The sequence below is a fragment of the Gymnoscopelus braueri genome (assembly GCF_963280865.1).
Source record: "Gymnoscopelus braueri genome assembly, chromosome: 14".
NCBI lineage: Eukaryota > Metazoa > Chordata > Actinopteri > Myctophiformes > Myctophidae > Gymnoscopelus > Gymnoscopelus braueri.
Window position 1 is genome coordinate 9,725,934 of NC_137619.1, and position 21,206 is coordinate 9,747,139.

General features: G+C 42.2%; 1 protein-coding gene across 2 annotated transcripts; it reads left to right on the forward strand.

Moving 5' to 3' along the window:
* slc22a15 (solute carrier family 22 member 15) lies at positions 1-20,206 on the forward strand. Of its 2 annotated transcripts, none has more exons than XM_080449077.1 (13): positions 1-168; positions 1,941-2,090; positions 4,172-4,304; positions 5,599-5,763; positions 8,078-8,207; positions 8,641-8,701; positions 9,399-9,556; positions 11,547-11,687; positions 12,535-12,633; positions 14,127-14,222; positions 15,507-15,579; positions 16,916-17,071; positions 17,630-20,206. In XM_080449077.1, the coding sequence occupies exons 1-13, from the start codon at positions 85-87 to the stop codon at positions 17,681-17,683; spliced, it is 1,500 nt and encodes a 499-aa protein (XP_080305203.1). In that variant the 5' UTR covers positions 1-84; the 3' UTR covers positions 17,684-20,206. The 2 variants fall into 2 exon arrangements, with proteins under 2 accessions (XP_080305203.1, XP_080305204.1); XM_080449078.1 differs by having other exon boundaries at positions 12,535-12,620; positions 14,117-14,222.
* The last annotated feature ends 1,000 nt before the right edge of the window (positions 20,207-21,206 follow it).

The following is a 21,206-nucleotide window of genomic DNA, read 5'->3' on the forward strand; positions in this document are numbered from 1 at the left end:
TAAAAGGGTTACTGGTGATGAGCCCAGAGACCACCTGAGAGTCTCCAGACTGAGAGACCCAGTCTGCTGATCCGGGTCCTGGTTATGGATATAGATGAGGCTTACAAGCTGGTCGGAGAGTTCGGGTCCTACCAGAAGAGGTCCGTAGGGGTCCTGGTCATGATCCAGGTACGAAAACAACAACAACAAACACAACGAAGCTGAATGTTTGGTTTGTTGTGTGTGCGTGTGTGTGTGTGTGTGTGTGTGTGTGAGAGAGAGAGAGCAGAGGAGGAAGTAAGTAAGTAAGTGTTGGAAACAAAACGCAGATCTGCAAGCTCACAGTGCTTCGCGTTTGACAGCTTGGGGGGTCTGCTGTTTATGGGGTGGGGGGGGGGTGCGCGATACCGTCGTACCGCGAAGTATAGTAAGGAACTTTTAGTTTTGACACGATGCAGTGTGTGAAGTACAATACGTGTCACTTTTATGGCCAACGGTCACTTTAACGCTTAACGGTCAGCTTTTCTGCAAAAGAGATGATCTGTTCTGTTTTTAATTCTGACAACAGCCATTCTGTACTGGTCATTTATATCCCACTGACCAACCGTAGAAGACTGTGGTTGTACTGGTCAGCTCCCAGTACAACAGTAGAAGACTGTGGTGGTTGTACTGGTCAGCTCCCAGTACAACAGTAGAAGACTGTGGTGGTTGTACTGGTCAGCTCCCAGTGCAGCAGTAGAAGACTGTGGTTGTTACTGGTCAGCTTCCAGTACAACTGTATTAGACTGTGGTTGTACTGGTCAGCTCCCAGTACAACAGTAGAAGACTGTGGTTGTACTGGTCAGCTGTAGCTGTAGTATACAACCCTCGTAGACGTATTTATGATTCTGACGTTTTCTATCTACGAGAGTTGTAGGGTTCACGCCCCATGGAGACCTGGACTTCCTGCACTATGCCCCGCAAAGTACTCCAAACGTGTACAAATTGAAAATAAAGGTGCTTACCTCAAAGCCCCAAATGTTAACTACTTCTACGGGGTAGTAGTTTAATGTAATAATCCATATCTTTCAACAAAGAAGTGTTTTAATGCCGTCTGTGGCCGAACGACATTTTTTCACCCTCGTTTACTTCCTGTTTACATTTAGTGTAATTCCGGGTTTCACCGGATGCGCCCCCTCACTTCCCGTCACTACCGCCCATTGGGAACTTCCGACAGAATCGGCCACAGACGGCATTAAAACACTTCTTTATTGAAAGATATGGATTATTACATTAAACTACTACCCCGTAGAAGTAGTTAACATTTGTGGCTTTAAGGTAAGCACCTTTATTTTCAATTTGTACACGTTTGGAGTACTTTGCGGGGCATAGTGCAGAAAGTCCAGGTCTCCATGGGGCGTGAACCCTACAACTCTCGTAGATTGAAAACGTCAGAATCATAAATACGTCTACGAGGGTTGTATACTACAGCTAGGTCAGCTGAGCTCCCAGTACAACAGTAGAAGACTCTGGTTGTCAGCTCCCAGTGACCAACATCGCAATTATTTGAGATAATCACAATACATTTTTTGCATATTAAATCATTGTAAAAAATGACAAAAATATTGGAAATAGCTGATCTACAAGCTGAAAACACGCGACACGTTTTAAGCTTTAAGTATAAAGTGATTAAATGTGTAATTTATTTGTCACATCTGCCCTGTGCAGCTTTTTGTTTACGAAGCCTAAACAGACTTGATTTGATTTTTGTTATCATAATGTTCCAACGACAGAAACACAATCAAATCGTTCATCGCAATTATTTGAGTGACAATAATGGTCTAGTAAAATTTCATAATCTTGACGGCCCTAATTGACCCCTGTTTAAAATGTTTGTTTCTTTGTACATAATCAATTTGTCTGTTTCTCTTCCTGATGCTGTGTGTGTGTGTGTATGCATGCGTGTGTGTGTGCGTGTGTAGGTTTACATGGCCTGTCAGTCAATGCTGATCGTTCTCGTGGGAGCAGTACCAGAGTACAAGATCGACCAATCAGACGACAGCCTCAGCAGCAACCAGGATCTGAGTCAGAGCATCACTTTTACAGAAGATATCAAGTCTATTGTGACAGAGGTGACACACAAGCATGCACGCGCACACACGCACGCACGCACGCACACACAGAGAGAGAGACGGCATCCAAACATCTTCTTTACAACATCAGTTGTTTGCCTTGCTCAAAGATTCAAGGTTCAAGGTTCTTCTTTGTTGTTACATCTTGTGTGTACACTACAGGTACATAAGAGTCCTTTACCAGGATAGGTAACCATAGCAATTAAAGAAAACGCTGCTGTCGGGCAGAAACCTCTTATCTCCATAATGTAACTTTTTTGTGATTTTTGACTTGATCATACTACGGCGTCACACAAAAGTATCAAAAGTAGCAGATCTACAAGCGACGCATTTCGAGCTTGTAGATCTGCTACTTTTGCTATTGTTGATTTGCTATGTTCCCCTCCGAATATAGGGATGGTAGGGTTCAATTTGTTAATGTAAATAAAAGAAGTAGTTCCTATCACACAAAGATTTGGAGACCCCCCCCCCCCCCCCCCCCGTAGTAACTCTGAGGACCCCCCCCCAGGGGTCCTGGACCCCCTGTTGAAGACCCATTTCCTAGATTGTCAACGAAGAAGAATGTAAGAGTACCTACAGTTATTCTGTGAACATTTTGGTGTAGTCGTTAGTGTGACATCTGGTTCAGCGTCCTGTGTAAGGATAGTTATTATGAGCTGTGAAGTGACCTTTGTGCCCTCTCTCTCTCTCTCTCTCTCTCTCTCCCTGTGTGCAGAAACATCTTTTGTCTTTTTTGTCCTTCAGTGTAGCCAAGGAGACATAAACATTTACATTAACTTTTTCACCTGTCCTGAAGAGTGTCTTAGTTGTGTCCTTTCCTTTATTTATTGTCTGCACTACTGGGGGATCAAGATCCAAGTATTCTTGGATCTATATATATGTCTTTATAAATTGTCCCTGCCGGGTGGAAACCTATGTCCAAAACTTTTACTTTTCAGGATTGAAATAAAAAAATGGCAAGAATAGCAGATCTGCCAGCTCAAAAACGTGGTGCTTCGCTTTCTGAGCTGGAGCTTGTGGATCTGCTACTTTTGATGCTTTTGTGTGACGCTGTAGTATGATCAAGTAGGGCGTGCATTTACGAAAAAACACAAAAAGCTAAAATATGGAGAAAAGAGGTTTCTGCCCGACAGCGCCAAAATACGTGTTGTACCTGTTCCACTAAAGAGCACCTGTGGAGTCATTGGATCCATGCAGCGCCTCCTTCCTTTTGTCATAAACTAACGTGTCCCTGTGTGTGTGTCTGTGGAGTCATTGGATCCATGCATCGCCTCCTTCCTTTTGTCATAAACTAACATGTGTGTGTGTGTGTAGCCTTTGGTGGCATGTATTATGGCCTTGGGATATAACTGTCTGTCAACTTATTGTCTTTGTGTTTGGGAGTCACAAACTTGTGCTCCGTGGCCTGCAATTGGGAGGATTGCAAAAGACCAATGCAAAAAAGTTGGCTAAATGCCGCTATCATGGGCAGTGTGTCTATCTGGAGAAGAGTCAGACCATGTTTCCTTAAGTCGCTAAGGAATATATACTGTATATAGTAGTATGTCATCACTGTGTTACGCATCTGTGTCATTTTAAGATTTATTTGGGCTATTCAAAAATAGCAGATATACAAGCTCATAGCGCGTGCCGCGCTATGAGCTTGTAGATCTACTATTTTTGAAAAATCTTGAAAACTTGTGCAAATCAAATATATGAATATATATATATTTTTAAAGCGAACATTTGTAACTCAAATCTTTGCTTCTGGGTCCCTGGAACAACATATTTTACAAATGTTCGCTAAAAAAATAAACATATTCGAAGATTTGAACACATTTTGTTTCACAAATAGCAGATCTAGTACAAGCTCATAGCGCAGCACCGAGTGCCACGCTATGAGCTTGTATATCTGCTATTTTTGAATAGCCAAAGAAATCTAAAATGACAGAGATGTGTTCCCGGATTGATTGGGTTAATATGCATGTGCAGCAGTTGTATCTGGTTTGACTGTAATGTAACCTTCTGATCAGTGTTTGCATCTATCATGTATTGGGCTTTTTGTGCAGATCCAACTAAAATAATTCAAATGTGTTCCTCAGTGGTACCTGGTCAAGCATCAGGCCTATAAGGTCAGCCTCGCCGGCTCGCTCTTCTTCGCCGGAGTTCTGATCGGGAATGTCGTCTTTGGACCTCTCTCCGACCGGATTGGACGCAGGCCCGTCTTCCTGTTCGGTTAGATTTATCGATACATAGTACTGTAAATGATGTGTGTAATATTGAATTATGTCAGAAATGCCAGTTTTGGGCACATCATGAACCCATGTCGGAATAGGCAAATATTCTCACAACACGTCACAACTCATTATGAGCTTGTAGATTGGCTATTTTCGCTGAAGATATTTGGTGTAGAGGAAAAAGAGGAGGGGGCCCAACTATAGACTCCTGGGGGACCCCGGTCAACGAAGTACATTGGGTTTAATCGTTCTTCTAGTACAGTGATTCTGAACGTTTTTTGGTCCCCTTTCCCTGATTTCTGAGTCCAAGTGCCCCCTTTACTCATCTACATTTTGCTTAGAAAACTGCAAGAGAAAACCACAGCTAGCATCATATGATGCCATGCATGATTGATAAGCCACCTTTGAAGAACATAACGTTATAAATAAGAAATGGAGTGAAAGAGTTACAAATAGTGCCTGGTGAACACATTTATTTTAACACTGTGGCCATAACATTTCCGTAAGTCATTTCAATCTGTTCAAACGTAAAACAGCACACGGAGGCAGCAAGTGTTGCTTTCTATTCAATTCTTTGGCTATTCAAAAATAGCAGATATACAAGCCCATAGCGTGGCACCGAGTGCCGTGCTATGAGCTTGTAGATGTGTAAATGTCTGTAAATCTTTGAATATAATATATATGTATATATATTGTTATTATATACACATACATACATACTGTATACACACACACATACACACACACACACACACACACACACACACACACACACACACACACACACACACACACACACACACACACACACACACACACACACACACACACACACACACACACATTTTTAACTCAAAGCTTTGCTTCTGGGGGTCCCTGGAACAATGGGGGGGGGGGGGGGTCCGTGGACAAATGCATATCATTTTGGGTGGTCCTTGACATGAAAAAAGTTTGAGAACCACTGATATTATAGCAACATAAGTTTTTTTTTTAAAGTGTAGAAGTTATTTGTAGAATCCCCAGAAGCAAAGATTTGAGTTAAAAATGTAAAAATGATTTTTCAAAGAAATAGCAGATCTACAAGCTCGTAGCTTGTATATCTGCTATTTTTGAATAGCCCAAACTAAAGTATAAAATAATGGCAAAAAATCTAAAATGACACAGTATGCGTTCCCAGATTGAATTAAATGCAGGTGACAAACTTCACGTATGTGCAATTAAATGTACAGTGAGAAAATATACACCCAAGGAGTGGAGACTAAATGATGAAACTCTCTCTGTCTCTCTGTCAGCTCTCTTTTTCGAGGTGGTGTTTGGCTATGCCACGGCGTGGGCTCCCAGCTACGAGGTGTTCGCCGCGTCCCGCCTGCTAGTGGGCCTGATGAACGGCGGCATCGGTCTGGTGTGCTTCGTGCTCACGCAGGAGTACGTCGGCAAGGCCTACTGGGCCATGACGGGTAAGGGACGTCTATCTAATGGTCCAAACACACACGCATTGATTTAAGTTCTCAAGTCATTTGGATTCCATAGAAGCCAGCCTGTCTTCTATGGTAAGGGTTCCCAAACATTTCAGGCCGTGACCCCCCCCAAAATAATCATATCTGTACTGGGGACCCCCCCCCCCACCCTGACAAGCACTTAACATTGTGAAAATAGCCGAACTGCAAGCTCACAACGCTTCGCAATGCGCAATGCGAGGCGTTGTGAGCTTGTAGATAGGCGATTTTTCTCGATTTTTCTAAAATAGCAGATCTACAAGCTCATAGCGCGGCACTCTGTTCTGCGCTATGAGCTTGTATATCTGCTATTTTTGAATCGCCAAAGAAATCTAAAATGACAAATCAAAAGCAAAGCATGTCAAAGAGAATAAATCAAGATATCTACATACAGTATATACACATAGCATAAGACCATGAGGTTAAACATAAGGTGCAAAAGTGGTAACACATCGGTAGGTCCACATACAGTAGCAGCAGGTCTGTACATAAGATTAGACATGTCGATGCTGTCGGGCAGAAAACCTCTTATCTCCATGTTTTAAATTTTTGTGTTTGCGTCACACAATAGTATCAAAAGTTGCAGATCCACAAGCTCAAAACTGAGCTTGTACTGTAGATCTGCTACTTTTGCTGTTTTTGAATTTGAATCCTGTAAAGTAACAGTTTTGTACATGTGAGTTTTCCACCCGACAGAGACGATATACGTGTTGTTGACATGTGTATATACATGTGATTAGACCTGTACATGTTGACAGACAGACATGCATTATGTGTAGACATCTTGACCTTTGTTGTTTGCACACTGTAATGGCCCATTCATACTGTGTGTATGAACTGTACGTATTACGTTCAGAACTCCATATCTAAATCACAAATGCAATGTCCTCGAAGGTACAATGTGAAACAAGTTTGCCTTGAGTCCATATTGATAACATAATGCAATGCGTTCCATCTGTAACTGAAGTGGTATGTACAGTATATGTGACAGTAGGTTTGGAAAACCAGTCAGATTGAAAAAGGTGTATTCGGTTTCACCACGGAGGCGGGTCGCCTGAAGGTGACTTGAGCCACGAGAGGCACCGCCGAGCGACCATAGGCGAGAGAGTCGCCATGCCGAGCGTCGCGAAGTCGCCTTCAGTCGACTCAGCGCCGTCCGAGTTATGTTGCGATAGGGACAGAATCGTAAATCATCGTCCCCCCTAGTCTCGGTACCTCCGAGACGTCATTTGTTTTCATTGTAACCTCAAAGTACACCAGAGTTAGCAATTTGGCTGTTAAAAAAATCATTTTTGTAACGGAAAATGATTGTTTGTGAAGCAAAGACCCAGGCCTTCTGGCAAGCTGCCATGTCTACCAAACCCATGCAGTTTGAACATAATTCAGGTGTCAAATGTGTGGCCCTTCAGGGGTCATAAAAATGTGCTGCAGATGACTGCAGTTGATTCAGCACGTTGCTACTCGACTCCTTACTAATACCAAGAAAGTGGAGCAATCCAGTTCTTAAATCCTTACACTGGGTCCCTGTGTGTCAAAGAATTGATTTCAAAATACTACAGTTGGTCTATAAAGCTTTGAATGGTTTAGGGCCAAAATACATTTCTGATCTTGTGCGATATTAGCGATATCATGAACCATCCAGATCTCTCAGGTCATCTCGTCTGCTTTCTGTTCCTAAAACCAACAATAAACGTGGGGAAGCAGCATTTAGTTTTCATGCACCACATATCTGGAACAAACTCCCAGAAAACTGCAGGTCTGCTGCCACTCTTACTTCTTTTAAAACACAACTAAAGACTTTTCTGTTTGCCGCTGTCTTCTGCACTGTAACTGTGTCTGTTATTTTATAATTGTGTTCCCTTTGCTTGATGTTCTGTGTAAATCACATTGAATTGCCCTTTTGTTGAAATGTGCAATACAAGTAAAACTCCCTTTCCCACACTTGTGTAAATGGAGTTTCAACCATTTCATCCACTAGAGGGCAGTATTGGGCAACAAATGATCTCTTTATGGACCTCCATTTGTCTTGACAATCTTCTTGGCTGCAAAAGTAGCAGATCTACAAGCACAGCTTGTAGATCTGCTACTTTTGTGTGATGCTGTAGTGTGATCAAGTAGGGCGTTAATTTACGAAAAAACACAAAAAGTTAAAATCTGGAGATTCCATATTTGGAGGTTCCCGCCTGCCCGACAGATAATATTTTGTATTAACATACTCTACCATACAGAGTACATACATAAAATAAAGTATTTTTCGTTAAAATAATTGTTTCAGGTACTCTGACCAACATGGTGTTTGCGGTGGGCATCGCTCTGTTTGGACTGCTGGGTTATTACATCAGAGCGTGGAGAGACCTGGCCTCAGTAGCCAACTCACCTGGGCTGCTCTTCTTCCTTCTGTGTGTGTGAGTACTAGAGCACGTGCACACGCACACCAACGTCACAACCCCCCCCACACACACACACAGGATGCCACACACAAAAATATAAAATGTTTGCTGGAGCCTATAATGACATGGCCCCCAAAGTAGAGACGCCAGGTTGACAGTGGTTAACCCATTTAGACCACAATATTCTCCCAATTGATTTAAAAACCTCCACCAAAGTGACATTTTGCTTGAGGCCGATTCCACAAATGCCTGCTAAATCTCAAACGTCGTCGTGACAAGGACCCCCAAAATGTTATGTATTTGTGTTAACCACTGTTCTAAACCTAAAGGTTTTCTGAAAAACTAATGTTGAGAGAGACGACACAGATCAAAATGAGTGTTCTATTTTTTTCTTCTGGTGTCTGATTAAATCCTCTCCTCTCCTCTCCTCTCCTCTCCTCTCCTCCAGTAATCTTCCAGAGTCTCCTAGGTGGTTGTATTGTCACGGTCACACAGAGAAGGCTGAAGAGGTGTGTAATGTAATTTACTCTATTGTCTGCTTGTTTTTATGTTTTTTTGTGGAGACTTTGGATGTAAATTACCATCTTTGCTAAATCCAGTGTATAGTTCGTTAATATGCGGTGTCCCGTTAAAATAAGGAAAAGGAAAGAAAGTGACACTCTGCTCTGCATTACTGCATGGCTACTGTTTAAATGAATGCATATTATGTTATAGCCCTGCATCATGTTGTAGTAGTCATCTAATCTTATATAATCTAATGAATGACTTTTAAAAACAAATGAATTACATTGTCTCTGTCGGGTGGAAACTTTGTCCAAAACCGTTACTTTTCAGGATTCAGATCTACAAGCTCAAAACGCGCCGCTTAGCGCCACGTTTCGAGCTTGTAGATCTATTCTTTTGATGCTTTTGTTTGACGCTGTAGTATGATCAAGTTGGGCGTTAATACATTTTTTAAATATGAAGATAAGAGACTATGGTTTCTGTCCGACAGCAACGATATGACGTTGTGTCCTGAAATGAACAAATTGACGAGCTCAAAACGACTCATCCACATCGAGTTGTGAGCTTGTAGACCTACTATTTTTTTGGCACGCGACACCGTCGTACGACAAAATATGAATCTGGCTTCAGACTTCTTCTTCTACTGCTCAACAGTCAGAGGTGGTTCAGTCTTCTTGTTCTTCTTCTGTGGTGGAATGCTAGGTTCTGAGCTACATTGCGAAGAGGAACGGCGTCACCGTCACCAACCTCAGACTGAAGCGGGTGGGGGTCTCCAAGCCCGGTCACCGTGGCAACGGGGTGCTGCAGCTGTACTTGCACCCGGTGCTGCGCTGGAGGACCGTGGTCCTCATGTATGTCTGGTGAGTACATGAGTAATAGGCCATTGGGTCTGCAACAGGGGGTCCGGGACCCCTAATAGCCTGGGGGTCCTCAAAGTTACTACAGGGGGGGGGCCGGCCAAATGATAGGTTTTTCTTTTTTCATGAACCACTTCAACCTTAGCATCCCTACTCTGAAGGGAACATTAGCCAAAAATAGAACAGATCTACAAGCACACTGCAAGGCGTAGTTGGCTTGATCGGCTATTTTTGGTCAAGAGGTTTGGTGTAGAGGGGAAAAGGAGCAGACCAAGTTTACTAGTATTGAGGGTTTAGTTGGTTAAATGTATGAAAACACATTAACATGAATTCAACATATTAATAGAAAAGATAATGTGGTAAACAAAGTTTAAAAAAAGACAGTGCTGTCAAACAAGTCTATGAAGCTATCTATGAAATCTATGAAAAAGTTTAATCTAAAACACAATTTTATAGTAGTGGGGGTCCCTGCTTCATCTCTCTCTCAGCTAAGGGGTCATTGGCCTGAAAAACGTTGAAGACCCCTGTAATAGGCTCTATCAAAGATGGTGGATGTAGAAAGATAGGCCATCCCAATTTGAGCCACTAGAGGCGAAAAGGTACACGAAATGCATACAAATGGGCGCCGTCTGACGGCAGATCTCGTGAACGTCCTATGTATACTGGTGTAGATCCCACGAGAGTGTTGCTGGGACAGAGAAAGGTAGATAATAAAGTTGATTTTCTCCTATTATGTGTCTCTCTGAAGAAAGCAATTTTAGTGTCAAAATGTTCTGAAGATTGTGTGGCTTCTGGGTCCAATATTTAGTTCAGTGACCATGGGGCTAAAGAATGGTTCACCTAGATACCTCATTGGCCTCTGCAGTTCATTGGAGCGACTTGTATCACGGCCGCCATTTTAGAGAAGGCAAGCTTCCTGACTACTGGCCAATCACAGCGCGTCTTTTCCGTGACTTGTCAGAATCTAGTTGTATAGTGGAGTTTGCATGTTCTCCCCGTGTCTCCTAGGGTAGGTACTAGGGGTGTAACGATACGTTTTAACAACGATTCGATACGTATCACGATACTTGGTTGTCGATACGATACATGAACGATACAGGTTAATTTAGAACGATACGATACGTTTCGATTCAGCGATTTAGTCGATACGATACATGAACGATACAGGACAGGTTAATTTAGAACGATACGATTCGATTCAATGATTTAAAATCGATATAGTAACTATTTATTTACCCAAAAATTCTGTGTGAAAAATAAATACCTGGATACTGGATATAAACCCCTCTTTCTCTTTTCTTCTTCTTAAAAGTACTTAGTATTGATATAATTGATTATTTGCATTGCAGAACGATTCGATACGATTATTTGCATTGCAAAACGATTCGATACGATTCAAAGTCAAACGATACGATATTTAGCTGTTTGCATATCGATATAGTAGATCGTTGAAAATTCAAAACGATGCATCGATGCAGTTACTGTATCGTTACGGGCCTAGTAGGTACCCTCACAAAAAACATGCAGTAATCCTGGTCACTATACTGCCTCCCCCTGGCCAGCCGGGGCACCTGATGGAGGGGAAGGGAACTGGTTGGAATAACGTGTTCCTTCCATGCGCTACGTCTAACCAGGGAAACTCTCCCCTGTCAGGTGATAAGAAGGTCAGACGGCTCTCATGCATTGAAGGAGGCATGAGCTCGGCCCTGGCCTCCCTAGGTTGGCAGAGGGAAGGTAGTGCCCAGGATTACACACTTAGGCATTGGCACTAGGGTGAAAAAATAGGGGTTACAAAATCGTGGGATAAAAATTTAGAGTAAAAAAAGAATCTAGTTGTATAAAAATATCCCGTTATATTTTTATATACAATATTCTGTCCCGGAAAAGACACGGGTAAGCGCTAAGGACATCCAAAGCGCACCTCATGCCATGCTTTCTGTGGACTCAACTGTGTGTGTGTGTGTGTGTGTGTGTGTGTGTGTGTTACATGTAGGTATGCGTGCAGCCTGGTGTACTATGGGTTAACACTGGGTGCCAGTCAGACGTCAGGAAGTCGTTATGTCAACGTTGCCATGTATGGCCTGGTGGAGCTCCCTGCGTACCCACTGTGCATCTATTTCATCAACAAACACTGGTGAGTCACACACACACTCACATTACTAACGTATCGTTAATGTCGAGCAGAATTTTACTGCAAAATTATAAGGTAAACATACCGTATCCATACATGCGGTACATACAGTGCAAACCAACAAGATACTGTATATAACAAGAGGTAGCCAAGGCATCAACATGCCAGTGGTGCACGAGATACTGTGAGTAAACAAGAGGTATGCAAAGAGCAACATGAAGTGCAACAATACCATGATAAAAAATGTAATGCCATACCGGTACTAAAAATAAATCTTAGTTACGGTACTCTACCTTTTTAAATAAAACGTTGGAGGAATCGGTTAAGCCATCCGCGAGTCGCTCCAAACACCTCACCATCTCTCTTGTCACTCACTTCTCTCGCGTCCGCCATGCTCTGTCCTACTTTCGTTCTTTTTCATGTGTTTCCGTCTTCATTCGAGTCATTTTGGGATTACCTTGAAGCCTGATTTATACTTTGTTGCATGAAGGTGTCGTGCGCAAAGTGTTGCATCCACAACACGTTGTGAGCTTGTAGATCTGCTATTTTTGACGCGCGACACCGTCATGCAACAAACTATAAATTAGGCTTAAGAAAATGCAAATAATCGCCGTTTACTTGGACCGGCGTTTAGTACGCAAAATGGGGTCAAACCGGTGGCTATTGGGTTCCCGGACGCAATTTGGTGCTGGGATACTATTTGGGGAAATACGGTAATTACGCACAAGTCACAACCCATAAAAATGTGTCCGCAGCCTACAAATGGGTCCCGACCCAGTGTTTGGGAAACAAAAACATATGGCTTACAACCCCTGGAATAACAGCTGTGTGTCATGTGTGTGTCCAACAGGGCAGGAAGGAGGAAGACCATGGCCAGCTTCCTGTGTCTGGCAGGTTTAGCTTGTTTCTGCACCGTCATTATACCTGATAATACAGGTACTGTCTGTCTGTCTGTCTGTCTGTCTGTCTGTCTGTCTGCACCGTCATTATACCTGATAATACAGGTACTGTCTGTCTATCTGTCTGTCTGTCCCGTGATTATACCTGATAATACAGGTACTGTCTGTCTATCTGTCTGTCTGTCCCGTGATTATACCTGATAATACAGGTACTGTCTGTCTATCTGTCTGTCTGCACCATCATCATACCTGATAATACAGGTACTGTCTGTCTGTCTGCACCGTCATTATACCTGATAATACAGGTTCTGTCTGTCTGCACCGTGATTATACCTGATAATACAGGTACCTACCCGTCTGTCTGCGTCATGATTATACCTGATAATACAGATCTGTCTGTCTCTGTTTCTCTGTCTGTCTGTCCTACACTGTCTCCCTCTCAGCTTTCCTTCTGTCTGTCTCTCCTATGCTGTCTCCCTATGTTTTCCTACTGTCTGCTCTGTCTCTCCTACTGTACACTGTCTCCCTCTCCCTATGTTTTCCTACTGTCTGTCTCTCCTACTGTACACTGTCTCCCTCTCAGCTTTCCTACTGTCTGTCTCTCCTACACTGTCTCCCTATGTTTTCCTACTGTCTTGTCTCTCCTACTGTACACTGTCTCCCTCTCAGCTTTCCTACTGTCTGTCTCTTCTACATTGTCTCTCTCAGCTGTCCTACTGTCTGTCTCTCCTACACGGTCTCCCTCTCAGCTGTCCTACTGTCTGTCTCTCCTACACTGTGTCCCTCTCAGCTCTCCTACTGTTTCTTTCAGTGTGAATATTTATGTTATATATTTGGATGTGATTTTAAGTTCAATTTGTTCTGTAAGGGTTGTCAGAGGGGTTCCCAGATTGTGTCTCACCTAGACACAGGATCTGACACAATTTTGACCTGATGGTCAAGATTCAATTTATCCCCTGAGCAAGCAGGCCGGCTCTATTAGCTCAATGGTAAAACATTCAGCACTTGCGTCAGGAAACTGGGTTGAAATCCGGGGTAGAAGAGGACATAATGCTGCTTTAAGGACCCCCACATTAATATGTATTTGGCCGTGGACCCCCATCTGAAATTATCTTGTGCCAGGAACCCCCTTGAAGATGTGTGTAATTGTATAAAAATGCATGCAATTAAAACATTCTACCATTCAATACTAATTATGGACTTCCTCATGTAGTAAAGCAAATAAATTATAAAATTATTCTATTTTGTGTACTTAGGCCTTTTTCTACTGCTTGGGTGGTATTGAAAGAATCAAGTATCAAGTATCTTGCAATAGCACTTTTTATACTATTGTATCAAAGTTTAAAATTACGCTGTCATAACTTGTGAAGTGTCTTCTTATTGTATGTGTTGCGTAGGTGTGTTACCGCATGTGTGTGTGGGTTGTCTAGGTGTGTTACTCAGTAACACACCTAGACAACCAGTAACAGTTACTGTATGTGTGTGTGGGTTGTCTAGGTGTGTTACTGAGTGTGTTCTTGTGTTTTTGTGTAGGTGTATTGAGTGCGACGTCGTTGGCGTTGCTAGGGAAACTAATGGTCAGTGCAGCGTTTAACATTGTCTACGTTTACACATCTGAACTGTACCCTACCGTCATCAGGTATGTTGTTATTAATATTATTATTATTATTATTAATTTGTGTATTTGTTGCACAAACCTTATCTCCATATTTTCACTCTTTGTGTTTTTCTCGTGAATTAACGCCTCGCTTGATCATACTACAGCGTCACACAAAAGTATCAAAAGTAGCAGATCTACAAGCTCGCGAAGCGACACGTTTTGAACTTGTAGATCTGCTACTTTTGCTGTTTTTGAATTTGAATCCTGAGAAGTAATAGGTTTGGACATGTGAGGTTTCCACCCGACAGAGACCTATTAATAATTACACGATAATGCCACGGTTTCATATGACCACAAATGCATTGCTAACAAGACATTGAAATACATCTTTAACTCTTTCACTGCCAAGAGTATTTTCATAAAGTACTCCCCCAGTGCCAGCAATTTTTTTTTTTTTTTTTTTGCTATTTTGTAATTGAATTTTCAAATAGCTTGTCTTCTGCAAAAATACGACAGTTCTACCAGTAGAGAGCAGCAAATCGACACATTGATTACCTCGCTGACTCGCTCGCACCCCTCCCAAACAGGCCTACGTCACATCCGGTCAAAAACGGATGTGACGTTTTCGACAATCTGTGATCGGGGTAAAATACGATGTGATACACGACTACGATGACTGATCGTCACCCAGACCAAAGAGAGTAGACGTGGACCTCTCCGTTCGTTTTTTATACCGTGTGAAAAACCGTGACTTTCCCTATTCTGGCCGAAAATGTCCGCGGGAAAAAAATTAGAAACGGGAACCCAATGAGTCTGAAGGAGTCAGGAAGCGAAAGTGATCATGAAAAATAAACAGAATAGCGCGACCACAGTCAAAAGTAAAAACTCAGGATTTCTCGTGCTGGCAGGGAGGGTACTCGGGAAAAACTCGGAATATCTCGGGGCGTGGCACTGAGAGAGTTAAAATGCATAAATCATAAAACTAGCCCTCCTTTTGTAAAAACAAACCAAACAAATCCCCATGTACAGTAAGTTCCACTCTGACTCTGTTAATCCATTAAGGCCGGGAAAGCATCTGTGTCATTTTAGATGTCTTTAGCAGATCTACAAGCTCATAGGGTTAGGGTTAGCTATGAGCTTGTAGATCTGCTATTTTTTGATTAGCCAAAGAAATCTTAAAATGACACAGATGCGTTCCCGGTCTTAATGGATTAACAGTTGCTCACTCAACACTTCATCCCTGTACACATCTGGACACATCACACTTGTTATCAAATAAATAATCCCTGTGTGTGTGTGTGTGTGTGTGTGTGTTTGTTTCAGGAACGCTGCGCTTGGAGTGTGTTCCATGTCCTGTCGGGTTGGAGGAATTCTAGCTCCCTTTGTGCCCTCCATGGTAAGAGAGTGTGTGGAGGAGGAACACCCATCCATTTCTTTCAATGTGACCCGAAACATTTCAGGTCCATCGGTGTGAATGAGAATAACCCAAGTGGAACAGTGAGGTTACAGGGAGAAGAGATAAAGAATGTGGAGGATTTGAAGTACTTAGGGTCGAAAACCTCTCTTGAACATGCGAGTGGCAGTGTGCGGGTATATCTTTCCAGATTGATCTCAAGTACTTGGGGTCAGAAGTGTCAGGTGTGATGTGTGATAGGAAAGTATCAGCAGGAATGAAAGGGACGTTGTACGAGACCGTGGTGAGACCAGCTATGTTGTATGGTTTAGAGCAGAGGTTCTCAAACTTTTTCATGTCAAGGACCCCCAAAATTTAATTTATTTGGCCGCGGACCCCCATCTCAAAAATATTTTGTTCCAGGGACCCCCAGAAGCAAAGATGTGAGTTAAAAATTGCTTAAAATATATATATTGAAAGATTTGCTCAAATGTTCACGATTTTTCAAAAATGGCAGATCTACAGGCTCATAGCGCGGCAGTCGGTGCCACCCTATGAGCTTGTACATCTGTTATTTTTGAATAGCCAAAGTATAAAATATGGAAAAAGGAGTTAAAATTATTGTGACGCTTTATTAACTAATTTTGCTGGCGAAATCATGTGGGGTCCCAACCCACAGGTTGAGAACCACTGGCCTAGAGGAAGACCAAAGAGGAGATTTATGGATGTAGTGAAAGAGGACATGAAGTTAGTATAGTTGGTGTGAGAGAAGAGGAGGCAGAGGACAGGGTGAGATGAAGGCAGATGATTCTCTGTGGCGACCCCTGAAGGGAACAGCCGAAAGGAAGAAGAAGAAAGAAGAGGTCTTGTGTGCGTGTGTGTGTGTGTCTGTGTGTGCGTATTATTATACTTGTGAGGACCAAACATCCCCACAAGTATAGTAGAAATAGGAAAAAAAAGTCAAAAAACACCTTTGTGAGGACCATTTTCCTGTTCCTCACAAGAGAAATGGTTGTTTTGTGATTGAAAACTGATTCGTATAGAGATAATGCTTATAATTAGAAAAAAAGATTCAGGTTAGTGTTAGGATTAGACATTTAGATGCTAGGTTTAGATATTCGAGATATTAAAGTTATGCCTGATTTACACTTAGTTGAGCGCTGGTGTCGAGTACCGAAAAAATTGCTGATGTAACACGTTGTGGGCTTGTAGATCTGCAATCTTTAGGCTTACGGTAAAAAAATACAATAAATTGTAAATATGGCATTCATGAAATTGCTGTCCTAAAATGTTGATGTCCTCACAAGTATAGTGATACAAACCTGTGTGTGTGTTCCAGCGTGCCGTACACAGCTCCTTGCCGTTCACAGTGTTCTGTCTGAGTGGCCTGTCTGCAGGCTGTCTGGGTCTGCTTCTCCCCGAGACCCTCAACAAACCTTTAGCTGAGACCCTGGAAGACCTCAGCCCTGACTACAGCAGGACCTTAGAGAGACAGGTAACACATAACCCCACCTATGAGCAGACTGATTATAGACATATTTGCATTGTCTTGCCCCCTAGCGACAAGTTACGACATTATACACGTTGCGACGTGCTGTGAGCTTGTAGCTCTGATATTTTCAGCGACGCCATCGTACAACGAATAGGCTATTCTATAACTGCAGCGCACAGCAGCAGCCGAGCAGGCTGTCGGAATTAAACCACACAGCCAGATCATGATATAAACTTTAAATGATTATGATTGTAATAGTTGTAGCCAACTACTTTATGCAAATAATAATAATAATAGGCTTAAATTATAAAATAGCCTAATAACAGCATTTTCCCAACCGGCCACGGTGGCCGGTGGTGTTTATAATTACCGGCCAATTAAACATTTTACCGGTCAATGGCCGGTAAATATCCCTGGAACCACTGTCCTAGGTGGAGCATTCAGCAAAAATCTAATGTTATTTTGCCCATTGGGTGTGCCCTTAGGCACAGAAAGTTTGATGCTTCAATACTTCTCCCAGAGAAATTCACCTCATTTAACTTCTTTTTTTGTTGTCCACAGGTTCTCTTGTACGACGAGAAGGAGCAGAAATCAAACCACAAGGAAGACCAGTGACCCTCGTCCTAAACATGGTAGGAGATACTGTAAAGTCCATGTGACGGGACAGAAGGACATACACACACAGAGACAAACAGGCAGAGACTGTCCACCTCTCCAACCATTCGCTGTACAAAGGACTACCGCCAAAAACCAAAACCGTCTGCCTTAAAACGACCATCTCTCTTGGCTTTCATTTTACCAAGGGATCGATGGCCTCATGCTCTGAACCTTCAGTGAACTCTGACCTTTTATGAAGATGCCGTCATTCCACCAAACATTCCGAACTCCAACAGACTGCGTTCCATTTTAGGGGGATTTCCTTGAGAATTTCAGAGAAAAATAACCGGTAGAGGCGTTTTGGTTTAAAAACTACCAGAAGTTCAACATTCCTGACAGCGAAGGCACCGCAAGTGACCAACAGGAAGTGGTTCCTGGAACTACAGACTTAACTCTGTTAATGTTTTGTGTGGTTTGGAAACAAACTGGGTATTTTGTGATTTATTTGTGCTTCTGTCTTTTTGCGGGAGAAAAAAAAAACGAAAACAAAAAAAGGTGAAATAGTTACATAGGATTCAGACTCACGTCATTGTGACCACATGGGTTGGCTGTTTGGGAACCAAAACCCAAAAGGTTCCCGGTTTGAACCCCGGCTCCTCCTGGCTTTTGTGTCAAAAGTGTCAGCAAGACACCAACCCTCATAACTGTTCCTGGTGAGCAGGTTGGTGCCTTGCCTGGTTTCCTCTGCCGTCGGGTGTGTGAATGGGTGAATGTAACGCACATTATGAAGTGCTTTGAATAAAGGCACTATAGAAATGCGACCATTGACTACATCAGTGGTTCTCAAAGTGGGGTCCGGAGACCCCTAAGGGGTCCTTGGGTGAGGGTTCCAGGGGGTCCACAGAAAAAGTAGTTAATACAGCATCACAATCATTTTAACCACTTTATCCATTCATACGTTGGCTACTCAAAAATAGCAGATCGACAAGCTCACAGACAGTATTTACAATACCAGCATTTACAATACAGGCTCGCGTTGTGAGCTTGTCGATCTGCTATTTTCAGCGAAAGCTTTCCCCCCCAATACGGATGCTGGGGTTTAAGTGGTTGAACACATACAGTTTACATTGTGTATTGTAACATGCATTAGGTCTATATCTCATTCTGTAAGGCAGTTTACTTCTCGTCAAATGTTTTTTATTTTTATTGGGTATTGTAAAATATTGTATGAGGAACAATTATAGATTATATTTAAGGGGTTTATTCCATTAATATTCTGTTAATATTAAAACTAAAACGCTTGGTGACACATTTCGGTTAACCGTCCCTTCCCGTGTGCGTGCGTGCGTGCGCGTGTACTGTATGCGTAAAAATCTAATTAAACTACATTTTAAATGCTATATCAAATTCAACTATTTGTGTGTAACTCACTGACATCACTTGAAAACTTTCAGATACTTTATTACAAGTTTGATTGACATTCATTTCTTGGGAGTCAGCAGTTACTTGAGGTTACTTGAATGTAACACAGTAAAATGTGTCAAGGATGTCCCACAGTAAAATGTGTCAAGGTGTACAAATGTGTGTACAAATGTAACCATACATTTGTACACTCTTGAGTTAAATGAACACTGGCCCCCTTTTCACCAAAATAACTGGTTCCGTTCTAGATTCTTGGAACCTTGGTGCTTTCACGGAACCGGACGCAAACCGGCTTGCGTTTCCAAACGGCTTTAAACGGAACCCTTGTGATTGGGGGGCGGCATAGCTGAATGGTTAGAAAGCCCGCCTGGGGAGCAATAGTCTCCAGTTGCCCCAAGTTCGATTCCAGGCCTTGCTATCAATGTGTCAAATATGACTGGTCGAAGTGTCCATTTCACGGGGAAATTCAATTGTCAATGGCAGTTACAGTTTCCCCTTTTTTGCTTGCTTTTGCCATTTTTTTTTTTTAACATCTTCATCTTCCAACCTGTAGAATAGTGACACGCCCACTTTAGTTCCAAGTTCAGGGCGAGAAAAACCCAATTATATTTTGGTTCCAGTTCCGAACCAACTTTTAGGGTTCTGAACCAATTAATTTGCAGTGTAAACACTCTGAACTGGTTCAATTAGGTGTGGACAAAAAGAACGGAACTGGTTCAACCCTGCTGGAAAAGGGACTACTGAAGATTTTACTGTGCATAACAAAAAATGACCAATACCACCAAACAATGAGCTTTCCATTTCTGTACCGACCATATGTTTGGTGGTGAAACCGTTAAAACACAGGTCTCAGGTCAGTCGTTAATTATTGCCGTTTGGGGTTTGCAGGACTTTCTACAAAATAAAGGTCTGATAACTCGAGTATATTGTACACAGACCATTGGTTAAAGTTGTTCAAATGTTTGTTTTTATAAAATGAACAGTGTCAAAACATTTATATGTGGCGAGTTGCAATAAATGTGAGTGTTGCCAAGACTGATTATTCTGCCTTCTGTACAGTGAATTCTAAACTCTGATCTGGATGGATCGATGACAGACAGACGGAGAGAGATCCAAAGCAGTAAATCTTGTGTCCCACTGCATAATGGGAATACTCTGAAGGGGGAACTCTTTCAGAAGCACCGTCCAACCAAACATTTCTTACACCAGCACAAAAATCTACCAATGTATACTGTAACACAGGGTTCTTCAACAGGGGGTCCGGAACTCCTAGGGGGTCCTCAGAGTTACTACAGGGGGTCCGCCAAATCTTTGTGTGATGGGGAACATTTGCCGAAAATAGCTGATCTACAAGCTCACAACGCCTCGCAGCATGACGCGTTGTGAGCTCGTAGATCGTCAGTATATTTAGTCATAGTTTTAGTCATCATAGCTTCGTTTTTATTTAGTTTTTGTCAATGAAAAAAGTCGACCAACATTTCTCGTCAGTTTAACCCAAACCATGAGTAGCAAATATTATCATGTACACATCTGCATATGCATATCATTTTATGTACACATCTGCATATGATGCATATCATCTGATATGATGCATATCATGAAAACATCTGCATATGATGCATACATGTATCATGTACACATCTGCTATGATGCATATCATGTACACATCTGCATATGATGCATATCAAGTACGCATCTACATATGATGCATATCATGTACACATCTGCTATGATGCATATCAAGTACACATTTACATTTGATGCATATCATATACATACAGTATCTGCATATGATGTGTATCATGTACATATCTGCATATAATTCAAATCATGTAAACATCTGCATAATGTGTATCATCATGATTTATGTACATATCTGCTTTCACGTACGTTATATGTACGTGTGTGTGTGTGTGTGTGTGTGTGTGTGTGTGTGTGTGTGTGTGTGTGTGTGTGTGTGTGTGTGTGTGTGTGTGTGTGTGTGTGTGTGTGTGTGTGTGTGTGTGTGTGTGTGTGTGTATGTGTGTTTATATGCAGTATTGTATTCAAATGGAATAAACTGTGGGAAACAAATTGGGGATGTATAGGCTACTTCTGTGGCCTACTGACAGTGTGCCCA

Coding starts and splice junctions, on each gene's coding strand:
- slc22a15 (XM_080449077.1), top strand. CDS start 85: ATGGATATAGATGAGGCTTACAAGCTGGTCGGAGAGTTCGGGTCCTAC. Junction 169..1,940: donor GGGTCCTGGTCATGATCCAG/GTACGAAAACAA, acceptor GTGCGTGTGTAG/GTTTACATGGCCTGTCAGTC. Junction 14,223..15,506: donor CTGTACCCTACCGTCATCAG/GTATGTTGTTAT, acceptor TGTTTGTTTCAG/GAACGCTGCGCTTGGAGTGT.